Here is a 17,956-nt window from a genome sequence, read left to right as displayed (position 1 = left end):
CTGGTACCATACCACCATGCCTCAATAATTTGACTTCCATGGCAAAAAAAGAGAGTTTAGATCGAAGAATTGAACATCACATCTTATATAATGGACTTGTAAGGTTCTTCCAAGTTAGGTATGTTGATGAGGCATTGCTTACATGGAAGGGAACAAAACAAAGCTATCCACAGCTTGGACTGCTACTAGCCATTGATCTCTCTTCTAACAAATTAACAGGAGAGATTCCAGAAGAATTAAATAGTCTTCAAGAACTAGTTGCATTGAACTTGTCAAGAAACATTTTTACCCGAAAAGTTCTTCAAAAGATCGGGCATCTAATGAAACTAGAGGTGCTTGACCTGTCAAGAAACAAGTTTTCAGGAAACATACCAACGAGCTTGTCTAAATTAACATTTCTAAGTACCTTGTACTTTTCTTACAATGACTTGTCTGGAAAAATTCCAACCAGCACTCAGCTACAGAGCTTTGATCCTTCATCATTTTCTCATAATAGAGGACTTTGTGGTCCTCCTGTTTCACCGAATTGCTCAATGGTGGAACCATCTCCTGCAAACCTGCAGTAGGAGGTGAAGAAGATTCTGATGAGTTCATGAAATGGTTTTACACTGACATGGGACTTGGATTTACTGTGGGTTTCTGGGGGTTTTGCAGTGTCGTGTTCTTCAAGCGTTCATGGAGGCATTCATATTATCGTTACTTGGATAATGCAAAGGATTGGGTTTATGTTTCATTTGTTTTATTGAAAGCAAGGTTAGTGAGGAAAATCAAAGCTCTTTCAACAAGTTGTATAAGGTAATAAATATACTTTCTTCGCTCTTTAATAAAGTTCTTTCAACATTGACAAAGATATACTTGGTAAGTATCAAAAATAACATATTTTAGCCACATTCTTAATGCAATTTTGGGTGATTATATGATGTTGGTTGTGAATTATATATTCCTAATCTTTTATGTTCATGTTTTGATACTTAATAGAGTACTTGGGAGCAACGAGAGTGAAAAACAGGTGGATATAGAACATTTGAGCAGTCCAGAAACTAAACACATGCAACAAAGTTTCACACAGGTAGACCACACAGTCATGTGGCTCACATGGACATACGGCTAGGGATTGTGGATTTCAAGAACCATGTGCACTGACAGCTAAAAGTTACGATTTTTATGTTTTTTGGCACTTTAAAGAAGGTATCAATATGGAAATCTAATAGGAGACAACATCCGTCTTAGTTTAGCACGAAGATTACTCGAAAAACACCATTGAAGTTGATTTTCGAGTAATTATCCATCAAGATTCAAGAGTCCAAGTTGATTTCCAAGGGAGTTTGTAGAAGCCCAAATTGCCCGGGCCCGATTATATCAAAACCCAACCAAACCTCTAAACCCACTAAAACCCTTAACCCATGACCCATTTACATCTACCCAAACCCATTACAAAACCCAAATATTAAACCCAATTCAAAAACCCATTAAGCCCTCCCCAAAAAAAACCTAACCAAAAAAAAAAAAAAACCTAACCCCCAAAAAAAAAGAAAAAACCTAACCCCCCAAAAAAACCTAACCTAAAAAAAAAAAAAAAACCTAACCCTAGCCACCTAACCACTTTCCCACTTGCCCCATTTTTCCTCCCATTTTTGATATCCATTGTCTACCACCATCACCTACAAAATAGAAAAAGAAATAATAGAAAATCATGTAAATAAAAAGCCATTCAAAAAATCATGTAGAAAAAAAAGGAGGGGGATTTTACAAAAGATTGAAAAAAAAGAGGAGACAAACACAAAAATCCATTCAAATTTTGAACACAAAAGAAACATCAATAAAAAGGTTGCATTTTTTCTTTTTTTCCTCTTCTTTCGAATCTTTTCTTTCTTTTTTTGTGTTGTTTTTTTCTTTCTTTATATATACATATATTGTTAAAAAAATTACCTTTTTTCGCCACAGTGGTGGTGGACGTGTGATGTTTCGGACGACGGCGATGACCGACGATCGACCGATGACCGCCCCCTTTGGCCGGATTTCCTTTCCCCTCCCTCTCTTCTTTCCCCTTCTTTTTTTAGGTATTTTATATATATTATGTATATATTTTTAATGCCATTAGTTATATATTTCTTATGTATATATTCTTAAATACTATTATATATACATATATATATATATATATTTTAAATACCATATTGTGTATATATTATTATTACAAATTATTACTATTGCTAGTATTATTATAACTATTATTATTTTAGTGTATATTTTATGTACATATGTATCTATATATGTGTATATATATATATATATATATATATATATTTGTACATATCATTATTTTATATTATTGTTGTAAATTTTTATGTATATATTTTTTATGTACGTTTCCTAATATTTTCTTTTATTGTAGATATTATTATTATTATTATTACATACTTTTATTATATGCATATATATATATATGTATTTTATGTACATATTATTATTTTATATTATTATTACCAAATATATCATTTTTCCTATTTTATTATTAGTACATGATTTGTTTTTATTTTGTAAATAGCATTATTATTGTTATTCTAATATTCTAGTATTCCATGTTAATATTTTTCATTAATGATATCATTTTTTTTTGCGTCCTTTATCTATTTTTAATTTCTCACTTTAGGAATATTTTTTATCATGTTTTAATTAATCTCAAAAATAAGGCAAAGTACCGATTTAATATTAAGCCATCGATTTCATCGCTATGTTGGGTGAAATTAAATAAACTTGTGTTAAAAACAGGACACCCTTTCTAAAAAAATCGAAAACTAAAAATTCTCATTTTTTCAATCGGATCACGATTAAATATTATATTGAACTCGTATTTTTGAAAATCAAGTCAACACATGTTTATGAGATACCAATTTTAGGCGTCGCGAGGGTGCTAATACCTTCCTCGCGCGTAACTGACTCCCGAACCCCAATTTTTCTCTGGATTTTCACGTAGACCTAAATTTGGCCTTCTTTTTGTTTTAAAATAATTAGGTGTCCGATCACACCTATAAAAAAGGATCGGTGGCGACTCCCTTTGTTAATAAAATCGAAAGTTGGTTTTCAAATGTTTAATAAATCGCCACAATTAGCGACCAAGCGAAATTTTTTTTTTACGTCATACATATTTGGCGACTCATTGAGGACCCTTTTTGAGAGTCGAGTCGAATTAAACTCGCATTGTCAAAATTTTCAAAGTTCCTTGTTCAAATTAACATTTAGTCGTGATCTTCAAATTTTTTGTTTTCAAAAAAAATCATGCATTTGCATCGTGTTGTATATATTCTAACTTGTTTTATCCGGTTGTTTTTCAGCTTTAAATTTTTGTGATTTTAGTTTGGTTTAGTTTTTAAATAAAACGTAAAGGTTTGCAAGTTTCTCCCCACACACCGTGCACGTGCATTTTTGTTGCATAACATGAGCTCTCTACCCAGGCTCCGTCCGTTTAAGTGAAAGTAAACGCTACGCCTTCGTGAGTTAACTCGTCCCTCCGCATAGGCTAGTGAATACTTTCGGGTTACATATGACTTATGCTTTCGTGAGTTAACTTGTCCCTCTGCATAGGCATAAGTAAACGTAATCCCTCGAATTGAACTCGTGAGCCTGTGATAGACTATGACCGAGGCTCCGTGCTAATCTTAGCAGATGATAGTACGGGCAATTCGAGTACCTATCTAGAACCAAAACCGCATATAATGAACCATACGAGCCACCTAACTAGAGCCATGCCGAACCTCTGTCCGTTTAGTAGTCCCCAAAATAAGTGCACGGGAGGAATGCCTCTTGCCTTTTGCATTTTCACTTTCTATATAAGAGGATCGGGTCTGTTTAATAAACTAGGTCGGGTAGTTCGATTTGTTGAAGTTCTCTATGTTTTTCTGCCTGTATTAAATTACTAATCAAGTTTGTTTGTCTTTGCTTTATTGTTTTTCATCATGCATTATAGGCATCATATTAGGAAGGTGTTGATTAAAGATTGGTTGCCAAAAATGGGTTTCTAATGGAGGAGTCAATTATACGAGTGACCGAAACGTTGTGTAATACTCTTTTGATTAAGGAAATGCCTAAACAGGGGCTATCTTGAAATTAACACCAAATTTTTGCATATTCATTCATGACTGACATTCATTTGACATTCATGCATTCATCCATGCATTTATTCATACATTGCATATCCCATACTCGGTCGCTGAAGATAAAATATATAATTCGCAGTTGTAATACCACAAGACTGGAACCACGTCATCCGTATAAAACTCGCCGACAAGCTAGAGTAATGGAGGCTGAATTCAATGAGAAAATTGAAAGATTGAAAAAGGCCGAGAACCAGAATAGGAGCCTATGGAATTCCCTCCTTTGTCAAGAACATTTACGTCTGCAGAAATGATATACCCGAGGCAGGACAATGCATAAGGCACAATGTTAATGATCGAAAAGGGTTTTCAGAACATCAGTATAAATTTCATTGACAAAGGAGCTGACACAAGTAAAGATGTCTCAAGGATACGCCTTTGTCCCCCTGGTTTCATGTTGAACAATTGGACTGCCGAGAACCTTCTTGTAGTTTATAAGTCTTCAGAGTAATGCTCAAACATTAACATTCTATTGTGTCCTTAGATATAATAGAATTCTTTTGTAAGAGCTTGCATTCGCTCTTTATCATTCAAATGAATATCAATGAAGAGGCATTTTGTCATGATCTTTCGCATTATCACTAATTTCATAATCATTTTCTCATTTTATAGCCTGTCCTTACATTTGCCTCATGCCATGCCATAACATTTCGTTTGTTGGTTCCAATACTTGGATGCCCCTCTATAGTCTCCTTTTTTCATTCAACTTTCAGGTGCTCAGATGTCAACAGGATGAACAAACCCGTTACGAGTCCTGAAATCGATTTTGAGAAGGCTGTTTGTTTAGGAGAATTTGAAGCCGAAGAAAATGCTGAAGACTATGTCTCATCTCCTGACTTGCTAAGAATGGTGGAATAAGAGGATAAACAGATTTTGCCTCATCAAGAATCTTTTGAAACAATAAATCTGGGAACTGAAGAAAGGAAACAAGAAGTGAAGATTGGAACTTCTATTTCAGGGGGCACCAGGCATAATTTGATTGCTTTGCTCCGCGAGTAAAAAGATGTATTCGCATGGTCATATCAGGACATGCCAGGATTGGATGAAGATGTAGCGGTCCATAAGCTCCCATTAAAGCCAGAATGCAAGCCTATTCAACAAAAGCTAAGACGGATGAAGCCTGAGATGTTGTTGAAGATAAAAGAAGAAGTCAAGAAGCAATTTGATGCTGGCTTCCTACAAGCCTCCAAATATCCAGAATGGGTGGCTAACATAGTCCCGGTACCAAAGAAAGATGGCAAAGTATGAATGTGTATGGATTATCGTGACCTGAATCGAGCAAGCCCAAAAGATGATTTTCCCTTGCCACATATTGATACGTTGGTGGACAACACAGCAAAACATTCATTATTTTCTTTCATGGATGGATTCTCGGGGTATAATCAGATCAAGATGGCCCCTGAGGATATGGAGAAAACTACCTTCATAACAATGTGGGGAACGTTCTGCTATAAGGTGATGCCATTCGGGTTAAAGAATGCTGGGGCAACATATCAGAGGGCTATGGTGACGTTATTCCATGACATGATGCATAAAGAAATAGAGGTCTACGTCGACGATATGATTGCTAAATCACGAGGGGAAGAAGAGCATGTAGTGAATCTCAAGAAGTTGTTTGACAGTGAGAAAGTTCCAGTTAAAGCTCAATCCACCAAATGTACGTTTGGGGCTACCTCGGGAAGTTGCTAGGCTTCATTGTCGATGAAAGAGGTATCGAGGTTGATCCAGATAAAATAAAAGCCATTCAAGAGTTACCATCTCCGCGCACGCAAAAGGAAGTTAGAGGATTTTTAGGGAGATTAAATTACATCGCCCGATTTATCGCTCAGCTTACCAACCAATTCGACCCAATTTTTCGACTTCTTCGAAAACATAACCCTGGATAATGGAATGAGGAATGCCAGGTGGCCTTTGATAAAATAAAACAATATTTGTCTAGTCCTCCAGTGCTAGTACCACCAACTCTGGGAAGACCATTGATATTGTATTTAACTGTGTTTGAAAATTCAATGGGTTGCGTCTTTGGGGCAACACGACGAGTCAGAAAGAAAGAAAAGGCGATCTACTACCTCAAGAAAAGTTCATTGAATATGAGGCAAAGTATTCGTCCATAGAAAAATACTGTTGCGCTCTGGTTTGGGTAGCTCGGAGACTCAGACAATATATGTTGTATCACACGACATGGCTAATTTCAAAGCTCGACCCAATAAAATACATGATGGAATCGCCGGCACTATCAAGAAGAATGGCACGATGGCAGATCCTCTTTTTGGAATATGACATTGCCTATGTAAGTCAGAAGTCGATAAAAGGGAGCGCAATAGCTGATTTCTTAGCAACTCAAACGACAGAGGAATATGAGCCTTTAATATTTGATTTCCCAGACGAAGACTTAATGTGCATCACAGAAATAGAATCCGAGTCATCAAAAGAGAAGTCATGGAAGATGTGCTTTGATGGTGCGTTAAATGCTTTAGGGCATGAAATTGGAGCAATCCTGGTATCACCAGACGAGAATCATTATCCGTTCACTGCAAGTCTGAACTTCTTCTGTACCAATAATATCGCAAAATATGAGACCTGTATCATGGGGCTTCGTGCAGCTATCGAACAAAACATCGAGATCTTGGAGGTGTACGGGGACTCAGCCCTAGTGATTTACCAAATCCGTGGAGAGCGGAAAGTGAGGGACTCAAAATTGATTAAGTACAGTGATTTAGTGTCTGGATTGATCAAGGAATTCAAAGAAATACCTTTTCATTACTTCCCACGAGAAGAGAACCAACTGGCTGATGCCCTAGCCACTTTGGCTTTAATGTTCAAAGCAAGTAGAGAAGCAGAAATAATGCCCTTCAAAATGAGCATATACTAGGTCCCTGCACACTGTTGTAGCATTGAGAAAGAAGTAGACGGACGGCCTTGGTTCCATGATATCTTAGAATATATCAAGAATCAAAGGTATCCTGAACAAGCGAATGAGAATGATAAAAGAACAATTAGAAGAATGGCAGCGGGATTTGTTCTTGATGGGGATGTCCTGTATAAAAGAGGAAAGGATCAGATGCTTTTGAGATGTGTGGATGACGTTGAAGCCAGAAAAATACTTGGAGAGGTCCATGAGGGAATTTTCAGAACGCATGCCAATGGTTTCAATATGGCCAGAAAGATCATGAGACTCAGTTATTATTGGCTGACAATGGAAAGTGACTGCATCAATTTTGCCAGGAAATGCCACAAATGTCAAATCTACGGCGATAAAATTCATGTAGCCCCTTCACCCCTTCATGTCATGACTTCTCCGTGGCCTTTTTCTATGTGGGGCATGGATGTCATACAGCCAATTTCTCCAAAAGCTTCAAATGGACATCGATTCATTTTTGTGCTTATCGATTACTTCACAAAATAGATTGAAGCCGCTTCGTTTGCCAAAGTGACGAAGACTACAGTTTTGAAAAAGGAAATCATTTGTCGATATAGTTTGCTTGGAAGAATCATTTCAGATAATACCATGAATCTGAACAATAAGATGATGGAAGAAGTGTGCGAGCAATTCCAAATAAAGCATCATAACTCCTCGCCCTATCGCCCAAAGATGAACGAAATGTGGAAGCGACCAACAAAAATATTAGCAGATCATTGGGAAAATGGTGAGACATATAAAGATTGGCACGAGAAACTACCATTTGCTTTGTATGCATATCGCACATCATGCGAACATCTCTGAGAGCAACTCCTTTCTCTCGGTTTATGGAATGGAAGCGTGCTACATATTGAGGTTGAGATCCCTCTCTGCGAGTCTTAATGGAATCAAAGTTAGAAGAAGCGAGAATGGGTACAAGCTCGATATGATCAGTGAACCTCATTGAAGAAAAGCTTTCGGGGCAATTTGTCATGGACAAATGTACCGAAAAAGAATGATCATGACCCATGACAAGAAGGTACGGCCAAGAGAATTCCATGAAGGAGAACTCGTCTTGAGGAAAATCCTTCCAATACAAAAAAGACTGCGAGGAAAATGGGCACCAAATTGGGAAGGACCATATGTCGTAAAGAAGGCATTCTCGGGAGGAGCTTTGATCCTTACCGAGATGGATGGGAAAGAGTTGTCGAATCCAGTGAACCCAGATGCTGTGAAGAAATATTATGCTTAAGATGAAAACCCGAAAAGGGCATCTTAAAAAAAAAAGAAAAAAAAAGGGATCAAGGCGAAAACCCGAAAAGGGCGTCTTGATTAGTACAAAAAGATTAGGATGAAAACCCGAGAGGGCGTCCTAATGAAACAAACCTGGCAGTCGAACGATAGGTCAAGCAGTGAGGCTACGAGATTCAAGCATTTTGAAAGCTCGAAATCTTCTACGCAAGAAGCAGCTCGAAAAGATTTTTGATTGAGGAACGAAGAAGAGTTCATGTGTTGAATATCTAGAGCATTTGTATCCGTTGAATACGATCCTTTCTTTCTTTTTGACATTTTTACTCTCATTGGTTAACTTGCTTTGTTTGCCACATTTGAAATAGATGAATATGAAATATCATTTTGTCCCTATCGACCTTTTCATGCATCTCATTATGTGTTTATTTACATGATAAATGGTGAAATGACATACTCTAAACAAAAGAAATGTTAAGCATTACCTGGATGAAAATTTGATAAGCACAAGAGTCTCAAAGTAAGAACAAAGTTCATTGAGGCGGAAGAGTGATATCGAGAAACGTCGATTACTCGTGAAGCTTGAAGATGTATAAGGCTCGAAGAGAAAGTCGAGAATCAAAGCAATGAACACTGATCCTCAACAATCGTGGCTAAATGGACATCCGACAAACTTGATTAAGGAGCACTGCATAATCATGTAGGCATAAAAGCATTTAAGATAAACATGTGCATATCATGATAACGTCATACATGGCATATACAGGCACCCCAGCAGAGCAAGAAATCTTGAATGAGAGTCACACTGAATCAAAGGAAAAGACACCCGAGTTCTACCAAAGGACAGGTTTTGGTATTTTGATGTTTTTAATTCATGCTTTTCAAGGGAAATCAACTCATACTGTGAGATGAGTTGAGCCTCAAGACACGTTGAGGTATTTTTAATTTTTGTTTTCAAAATCAACTCATATTGCGAGAAGTGAGTTGAGCCTCGGGGCACGCTGAGGTATTTTTAGTTTATGTTTTAAATTGACTCATATTGCGAGAGGTGAGTTAAGCCTTTTAATTTTTGTTTTTCAAAATCAACTCATATTGCAAGAGGTGAGTTGAGCCTCGGGGCACGCTGAGGTATTTTCAATTTTTGTGTTTTAATTTCAACTCATATTGCGAGAGGTGAGTTGAGCCTCAGGTCACGCTGAGGTATTTTCAATTTCTGTTTTCAATTTACGTTGTTCAAGAATCAACTCATATTGCGAGAGGTGGGTTGAACCTTTTAATTTCTACATTTTCAAAATCAACTCATATTGCGAGAGGTGAGTTGAGCCTCAGGTCACGCTGAGGTATTTTCAATTTCTGTTTTCGATTTACGTTGTTCAAGAATCAACTCATATTGCGAGAGGTGGGTTGAACATTTTAATTTCTACTTTTTCAAAATCAGCTCATATTGCGAGAGGTGAGTTGAGCCTCAGGTCACGCTGAGGTATTTTCAATTTCTGTTTTCAATTTACGTTGTTCAAGAATCAACTCATATTGCAAGAAGTGGGTTAAACCTTTTAATTTCTACTTTCTCAAAATCAGCTCATATTGCGAGAAGTGAGTTGAGCCTCAGGTCACGCTGAGGTATTTTCAATTTCTGTTTTCAATTTACGTTGTTCAAGAATCAACTCATATTGCGAGAAGTGGGTTGAACCTTTTAATTTCTACTTTTTCAAAATCAGCTCATATTGCGAGAGGTGAGTTGAGCCTCAGGTCACGCTGAGGTATTTTCAATTTCTGTTTTCAATTTATGTTGTTCAAGAATCAACTCATATTGCGAGAGGTGGGTTGAACCTTTTAATTTCTACTTTTTCAAAATCAGCTCATATTGCGAGAGGTGAGTTGAGCCTCGGTTCACATGCTGAGGTATTTTCAATTTCTGTCTTTCAAAAAAAAAATTCAACTCATATTGCGAGAAATGAGTTGAGCCTCAAGACACGTTGAGGTAATTTCAATTTATATTTTTCAAAAAAATCAACTCATATTGTGAGAAATGAGTTGAGCCTCAAGACATGCTGAGGTATTTTCAATTTCTGTTTTTCAAAAAAATCAACTCATATTTGAGAGGTGAGTTGAGCCTCGTGACATGCTGAGGTAATTTCAATTTCTGTTGTCAAAAAAATCAACTCGTATTGTGAGAGGCGAGTTGAGCCTCAGGTCACACGCCGAGGTATTTTCAATTTCCATTTTTCAATTTCTGCCTTTCAAAAAAAAAATCAACTCATATTGCGAGAGGTGAGTTGAGCCTTGGCTCACGCGCTGAGCTATTTTCAATTTCTATCTTTCAAAAAAATCAACTCATATTGCGAGAGGTGAGTTGAGCTTCAGATCACACACTGAGGTATTTTTTCAATTTATATTTTTCAAAAAAATCAACTCACATTGCGAGATGTGAGTTGAGCCTCGGGTCACATGTCGAGGTATTTTCAAAATTTGTTTTTCAAATTCCCTTTTCAAAAATCAACTCATATTGCGAGAAGTGAGTTGAGCCTTGGCTCAAGTACTGAGCTATTTTCAATTCTTGTTTTTTTCCAAAAAATTCAACTCATATTGCGAGAGGTGAGTTGAGCTTTTAATTCTGCGAGAGTTGAGTTGAGTCTTTTAATTTCATTTTTCAAAAATCAACTCATATTGCGAGAGGTGAGTTGAACCTCCATCACATATCGAGGTATTTCCAAAATCGCTTTTCAAGTTAAGTTTCAAAAAAATCAACTCATATTATGAGAGGTGAGTTGAGCCTTGGCTCACGCTATTGAGCTATTTTCAATTTCTATTTTAATGTCTATTTTAGAGAGTCAATTCATATTGCGAAAAATGAGTTGAGCTCGGGATCACATGCCGAGTAGAGAATAAAGATTTAAGCTGATTGAAGACGTCAGATATTGTCTCCTTAAAGTTGCAGTGGAGTTGATCGAGGGCATCAGATCTTGCCTTTCTCGAGTCGCAGAAGAGAAGACCAAAACCTTATCTCACCGGGCGATAGAAGAGCATATTGAAGTTGTAGATCTTATCTTTCTGGTTACGAGTGAAGCGGATCAAAGCCACAAATCTCATATCCTTGAAGTTACATTGGAACAGATTGAAGCTACAAGGCATATCTCCGAATTTACAGTGGATTGAACCAAAGCTACAAGATGCGGTGGACTGAAAAGGGACTAACTAAACAAGAAAAGTTCCAAAGCAAGTCAAGACCTAGCAAGACCGGGCAAGTTTGGTCTTCCTTGAAAGTCTTTGCTTTATTATCGTTGTACGACAATGAGCAAAGAGGGGCAGCTGTAGAAGCCCAAATTGCCCGGGCCCGATTATATCAAAACCCAACCAAACCTCTAAACCCACTAAAACCCTTAACCCATGACCCATTTACATCTACCCAAACCCATTACAAAACCCAAATATTAAACCCAATTCAAAAGCCCATTAAGCCCTCCCCAAAAAAAACCTAACAAAAAAAAAAAACCTAACCCAAAAAAAAAGAAAAAACCTAACCCCCCAAAAAAAACCTAACCTAAAAAAAAAAAAAGAAAAACCTAACCCTAGCCACCTAACCACTTTCCCACTTGCCCCATTTTTCCTCCCATTTTTGATATCCATTGTCTACCACCATCACCTACAAAATAGAAAAAGAAATAATAGAAAATCATGTAAAAGATGGCTATAAAAAGCCATTCAAAAAATCATGTAGAAAAAAAAGGGGGGGGATTTTACAAAAGATTGAAAAAAAAAGAGGAGACAAACACAAAAATCCATTCAAATTTTGAACACAAAAGAAACATCAATAAAAAGGTTGCATTTTTTCTTTTTTTCCTCTTCTTTCGAATCTTTTTTCTTTCTTTTTTTTTTGGTGTTGTTTTTTTTCTTTCTTTATATATACATATATTGTTAAAAAATTACCTTTTCCGCCACAGTGGGTGGTGGCCGTGATGTGACGACGGCATGACCGACGATCGATCGGTGACCGCCCCCTTTGGCGGATTTCCTTTCCCCTCCTTCTCTCTTCTTTCCCCTTCTTTTTTTAGGTATTTTTATATATTATGTATATATTTTTAATGCCATTAGTTATATATTTCTTATGTATATATTCTTAAATACTATTATATATACATATATATATATATATATATATATATTTTAAATACCATATTGTGTATATATTATTATTACAAATTATTACTATTGCTAGTATTATTATAACTATTATTATTTTAGTGTATATTTTATGTACATATGTATATATATATGTATATATATATATTTGTACATATCATTATTTTATATTATTGTTGTAAATTTTTATGTACGTTTCCTAATATTTTCTTTTATTGTAGATATTATTATTATTATTATTACATACTTTTATTATATGCATATATATATGTATTTTTATGTACATATTATTATTTTATATTATTATTACCAAATATATCATTTTTCCTATTTTATTATTAGTACATGATTTGTTTTTATTTTGTAAATAGCATTATTATTGTTATTCTAATATTCTAGTATTCCATGTTAATATTTTTCATTAATGATATCATTTTTTTTCGTCCTTTATCTATTTTTAATTTCTCACTTTAGGAATATTTTTATCATTTTTAATTAATCTCAAAAATAAGGCAAAGTACCGATTTAATATTAAGCCATCGATTTCATCGCTATGTTGGGTGAAATTAAATCGGCTTGTGTTAAAAGCGGACACCCTTTCTAAAAAAAATCGAAAACTAAAATTCTCATTTTTCAATCGGATCACGATTAAATATTATATTGAACTCGTATTTTGAAAATCAAGTCAACACATGTTTATGAGATACCAATTTTGGGCGTCGCGAGGGTGCTAATACCTTCCTCACAGAATCGACTCGAACCCCAATTTTCTCTAGATTTTCACGTAGACCTAAATTTGGCCTTCTTTTTGTTTTAAAATAATTAGGTGTCCGATCACACCTATAAAAAAGGATCAGTGGCGACTCCCTTTGTTAATAAAATCGAAAGTTGGTTTTCAAATGTTTAATAAATCGCCATAATTAGTGACCAAGCGAAATTTTTTTTTTTTACGTTGCTACAGAGTTATTATGGGTTTATTTTATTTTAGTGGTTATATTGCATTTTTGGTTTTTATTCTTGCAAGTACAAACTAATTTTCTTAATATCTTGGGGAGATGAATTCTAGAATAAATTTTATTGTTTGATATAGAGTTTTATGTAATAAAACCTTAGTCTCTTTGTTTTAAATTATGAATGCTTAATTGTTCTTGGATTGATAATTTTAAATTGTTAATCCATGTTTGATATGCATGAGTTTGAGGTTGAATATACCATTTTTGTGGTTGAATATACCTCAGTTCTCAGTTTGATCAGTTCTTCCGGTTTGATAAATTATTATTAAAAGTTCAAAAAAATAAAAAATAGAGAGAATTGGTTCAATTGTCTTTTTAGCTTGGTTCAATCACCCCGTATCAATTTGTAAATTAATTGGTTCAACCCCTATCTCAGTCTAGTTCTAATTGACGAAATTAATTGTTAGCATCTCAACCTCAAGAGGGTGAATTTTGAGTATCATTGATATTGTTATACGTTATAGAAAAAGGAAAATAGAAAAAATAAAGAGAGATAAATGATGTAAAAGAAAACAATAAAATAAAAGAATTTTAAAATATTTTTAAAGTTTATATGATGTGGAAAAATATTATTGGCTGAAAATTTTTAAGGAATATAACATTTTTTGTCTAAAATAGGTAATGAAGAAAAGTTTGGGTACTACTTGTAATAAAAAAAATGTTTAGGTACCAAATAATAGGAAAAAATGCATAGTTTAGGTACCAATATATGGGTTAAGCTTTTTTTTTTTAAACAGACTTAAAATGTTGACTAACAGAGATACTAAATTGGGAAAAAAGTAGTTTAGATACCACTTATGATTAAATAAAAAGTTTTCTTGTGTAGGATCAAGTTTCTCTGAACAATGATCACAGTTTAAAATTGGATGTCTATGGTTGAACAATCAGTTTAGTGCACATAAGAACCCCGAACATAGCCACAAGAAAGATTATGAGTAAAATCTTAGAATTGTAACTGATTGAGTAACTAGAGTCAAGTACTTGGATTGTCATCTATCTTCGTGTCAAATGATCAATTGTCATTCTAAATTATTCACTTACTTTGTTAATCTTAACAATTATGTGCAAAGCCAGTACCATGTAGAAATGTGACAAATTGAGTAGTTAGGGTGGGGTACTTAGGTTGTCATCCTTTTCACATAGAAAGATTGAATGACACTCTAGAAAACTTTTAATTCTAAAAAAATGAAAAATAAAAAATAAAATAAAAAACTTGATCACAAGAAATGGGACAAATGGTTATTTATAGTTGCAATTTTTTGTTTAATTTCAGTGTGACATTATGGAGCCTAATTATGATAATATATGGTAATTGTGTGCTTAGCTGAATTGTGAGTCAACATGTTTGCTTGAGGAAGATGATTGTAGGATTGAAATTTTACTAATGTATATTTGTTTGATTGAATTGAAAATTGTGATGATTGAACCAACTTTGATGATTGTGGTATGCTCGGATTGATCAATGCTTGAGGGCAAGCACTACCTAAGTGGGGGGGAATTCGATAAAGCACGTAATTGACATATTTTCATTATTTATTTGAATTAACTTTGGACATGAATTTAATCTAATTTGACAATTAATCAATATTTTTTATATACATTGTCCACTGGGTCGAGAAACGAATGAATATGTGGATGGCAAGAAAGATTCCACATGAGAACTCGAGTTGGCCTACCGAACTTTTAGAATTTAGAAATATTCTACTTTTATTATTTTTATTTGTTACGATATTTTTTTAAGAAATTAATTAGGATTAGATTTAAAGAGTCCTTATATTTTTTAACTTATTTTATATTTTGAAGATTTATTGTTTTCAGAATGCTTGGGCGTTGTATTAGGAAAACCGCAGCAGAGGCGTAGTTAGGGGGGCTGGCATGGTACCGGCCCATTAAAATGAAAAATTATTATTCAGGTCCTTTAAAAATTTTTAGAATTTTAAATTAATCAAGATAAAATTGTATTTTAGCCCCTTAAAATTATAAAATTCTATTTAATCCTTTAAAAATTATAAAGATATAGACTATAAAAGTAAAATTTCATTTAATCCTTTAAAAATTATAAAGATATAGACTATAAAAAGTAAAATTTTATTTAACTCCCTAAAAAATTGTTTTGGCTTTGCCCCTGAGCCGCAGGATCTTAATTCCTTTAGTATTTAGGTTAAATTATATTTTATATATAATAGATATTTATGAATAGACGAGGAAGGGGGGCGCAAGTCTGCACAAAAAAAAATATCATTTCCTTTTCCTTTTATTTTATTTTAATAAAATTTGTATTTTCTTTGATTGTTTTCTTAATATTTTGTTATAAATGAGTTTGACCTAGCTCTAGTTTGATGTTCGGTCAGATCATAATATGAAAATATAATTTGAATTAGTAGATAATTTAAATATGTCTTTAGATGTATTAAGTCCAATTAATGAGATGTTTTATCTTAAGCATTAGAATGGATGACTCCTAAAAGATAGAGACATAGATGTGACTGACTAAACTGACAATACATCAACCAATACTCAAGTAGAATATATTTTAGGTCCGTTTATGGATCTCTTTACTTGTGACATTCATAGTGTGACATACATTAATCCTAAGTGGATAATGAACTAGGTATGCATTATTCATATACTTTGATGTAAGTAAAATATTGAATTCAAATAGATAAAGAACCGGAAGTTGGTGCGTTTGGTATACATCTTTTGTAGTATGTAACATCATTCCACAATAATGGAATTCATAGGGCAACTAAAGAGTAAATGATATCCTTTCATTGGTATTGCATGATAGATGAAAAGTAAAATGTGACTACAAGTCATTTATCTTTGTGATAAATTATTTGATTACTATTTGAGAGTAATTGACTTTTTATAAAGAAGTATGTAATAGTTATCGTAAGATAAAATAGAATCATATTTGGGAGAATAGATTCATTCTCAAAAAGATTAATGATATCTTACGAGGATAACACATTTATTATAACGCAGTTACTCTTCCTACTCTTTAATTAGTGCTTATAGTCAAAAAGTAATTGAAGACATGAATTGCAAGGTATTTTCTATTGACATTATTGAAGAATTCAAGATCCATACTTCATTTGCTACAACTACTCTTTTGGCTTCATATGAAACTGAAGAACAAAATTGTGGGTAAATTAAATTAGTTAAAGGTTTAGTATGCCTAACAATTTTCACCCTATGACACGTTATTGAGAGATTATTCACATTGGAGTAGTAGAGTGATTAACTAAAGAAGAAAAGTGAAAGCATAAACATCCATAATCGCTAATTAGTGCTAACTATAACAAGGTATTTTCTGGTTATCTTATTTTTATATTAAAGAGCTATGAAAAAGGTTTGAAGTGTGAAATAGAAATGTGACTAAGGTAGGCTTAAAGTTGTTATTGGGAAATGGATTTGGGTACTTAGCATGCTTAGATTGAATTGTTATGACTAAGTAAATTCAAGTACTAAGCATGTGGTAAGTATATATATAAGTAGATATAGATGTTATATTTGGGGATAGTATTGGATATTCTAATATTAAATGCCTCGATTATGGAATTCTCACTGAGTATTTCACTAAATGTATAGTTTGTTTTTTCCGTGTACGAGTAAGATTTATTTCAGGATTTTCGAGCATTGACTTCAGTATTCTCTCCACAATTCCGGTCTCAATTTTGTTGGGCCATTCCATTCTTAATTATTTTTGGCATGTACCTAATATGTTAGGTTTTGTGGCAGATAAATGATGTTATAATTAAATGTTTTATATGATCCTAGTAGAAGGTTGAATTGTTGTATGTTATTAAATGTATATTTGTTTGGTTTTATCTTATGAGCTGTTTAATTTAATTGGAGTTTTTTTTAGTTGTTTTGATAACTAATGTGACACATTGTAGCTCCGACTTGATGATCAAGTTGAGTATAGGATGTAACACAAATTTAGAATTTATTGCTACTCAAATTAGCAAAGAAACAAATGACTTAATCTAAATTTTGAGAAGCTCTTCAGAATTTAAACGATCACGGGAGATGAAATTTTATTGTCAAATTTCAAAATAATCATATTTAACTCAACAAATCAACCCATACAAGTGATTCTTCGTCTCAACAACATTGCAGTGAGTAAGAGTTAAGAATGTTTATGTAAACCAGTACAACAAATGTAGAAAATTAGATACAATCTTCTTTCTTCTATTTCCATAAATAAATAAATTCAACAAAAAAATCAAGATTGAAAGAAATACAACAGAAAATCACCACAGGTCAAGATTAACTTCTTCAAATAAGTATACATATAATTCGGAAAACAGGCAAATACATAATAATTTTGGCGGTGGAAGGTCCAAATCCGTATAATTGATATCAATTTGTAAGTTTTGATCTATATTCATAAACCCCAAAATTTTAATATAATAATCAAAACCTAAAAAACTTCAATATGAATCTCAAACATCAATATATATAATCGAAAATAAAAATATCAAATCCATAAAATTTCA

At 33.8% G+C, this 17,956-nt stretch overlaps 1 protein-coding gene across 1 annotated transcript; it reads left to right on the top strand.

Annotated features, from left to right (window-relative positions):
- Positions 1–38: 38 nt before the first annotated feature.
- On the top strand, positions 39–1,111 carry LOC108458781 (receptor-like protein EIX2). The gene is made up of 3 exons (XM_053027628.1): positions 39–562; positions 655–753; positions 979–1,111. Exons 1-3 carry the CDS (start codon positions 39–41, stop codon positions 1,109–1,111), a joined length of 756 nt encoding a protein of 251 aa, XP_052883588.1.
- The last annotated feature ends 16,845 nt before the right edge of the window (positions 1,112–17,956 follow it).

This window comes from Gossypium arboreum, chromosome 5 (genome assembly GCF_025698485.1).
Source record: "Gossypium arboreum isolate Shixiya-1 chromosome 5, ASM2569848v2, whole genome shotgun sequence".
Taxonomy (NCBI): Eukaryota; Viridiplantae; Streptophyta; class Magnoliopsida; order Malvales; family Malvaceae; genus Gossypium; species Gossypium arboreum.
This window is presented reverse-complemented; position numbering and strand designations above follow the sequence as displayed.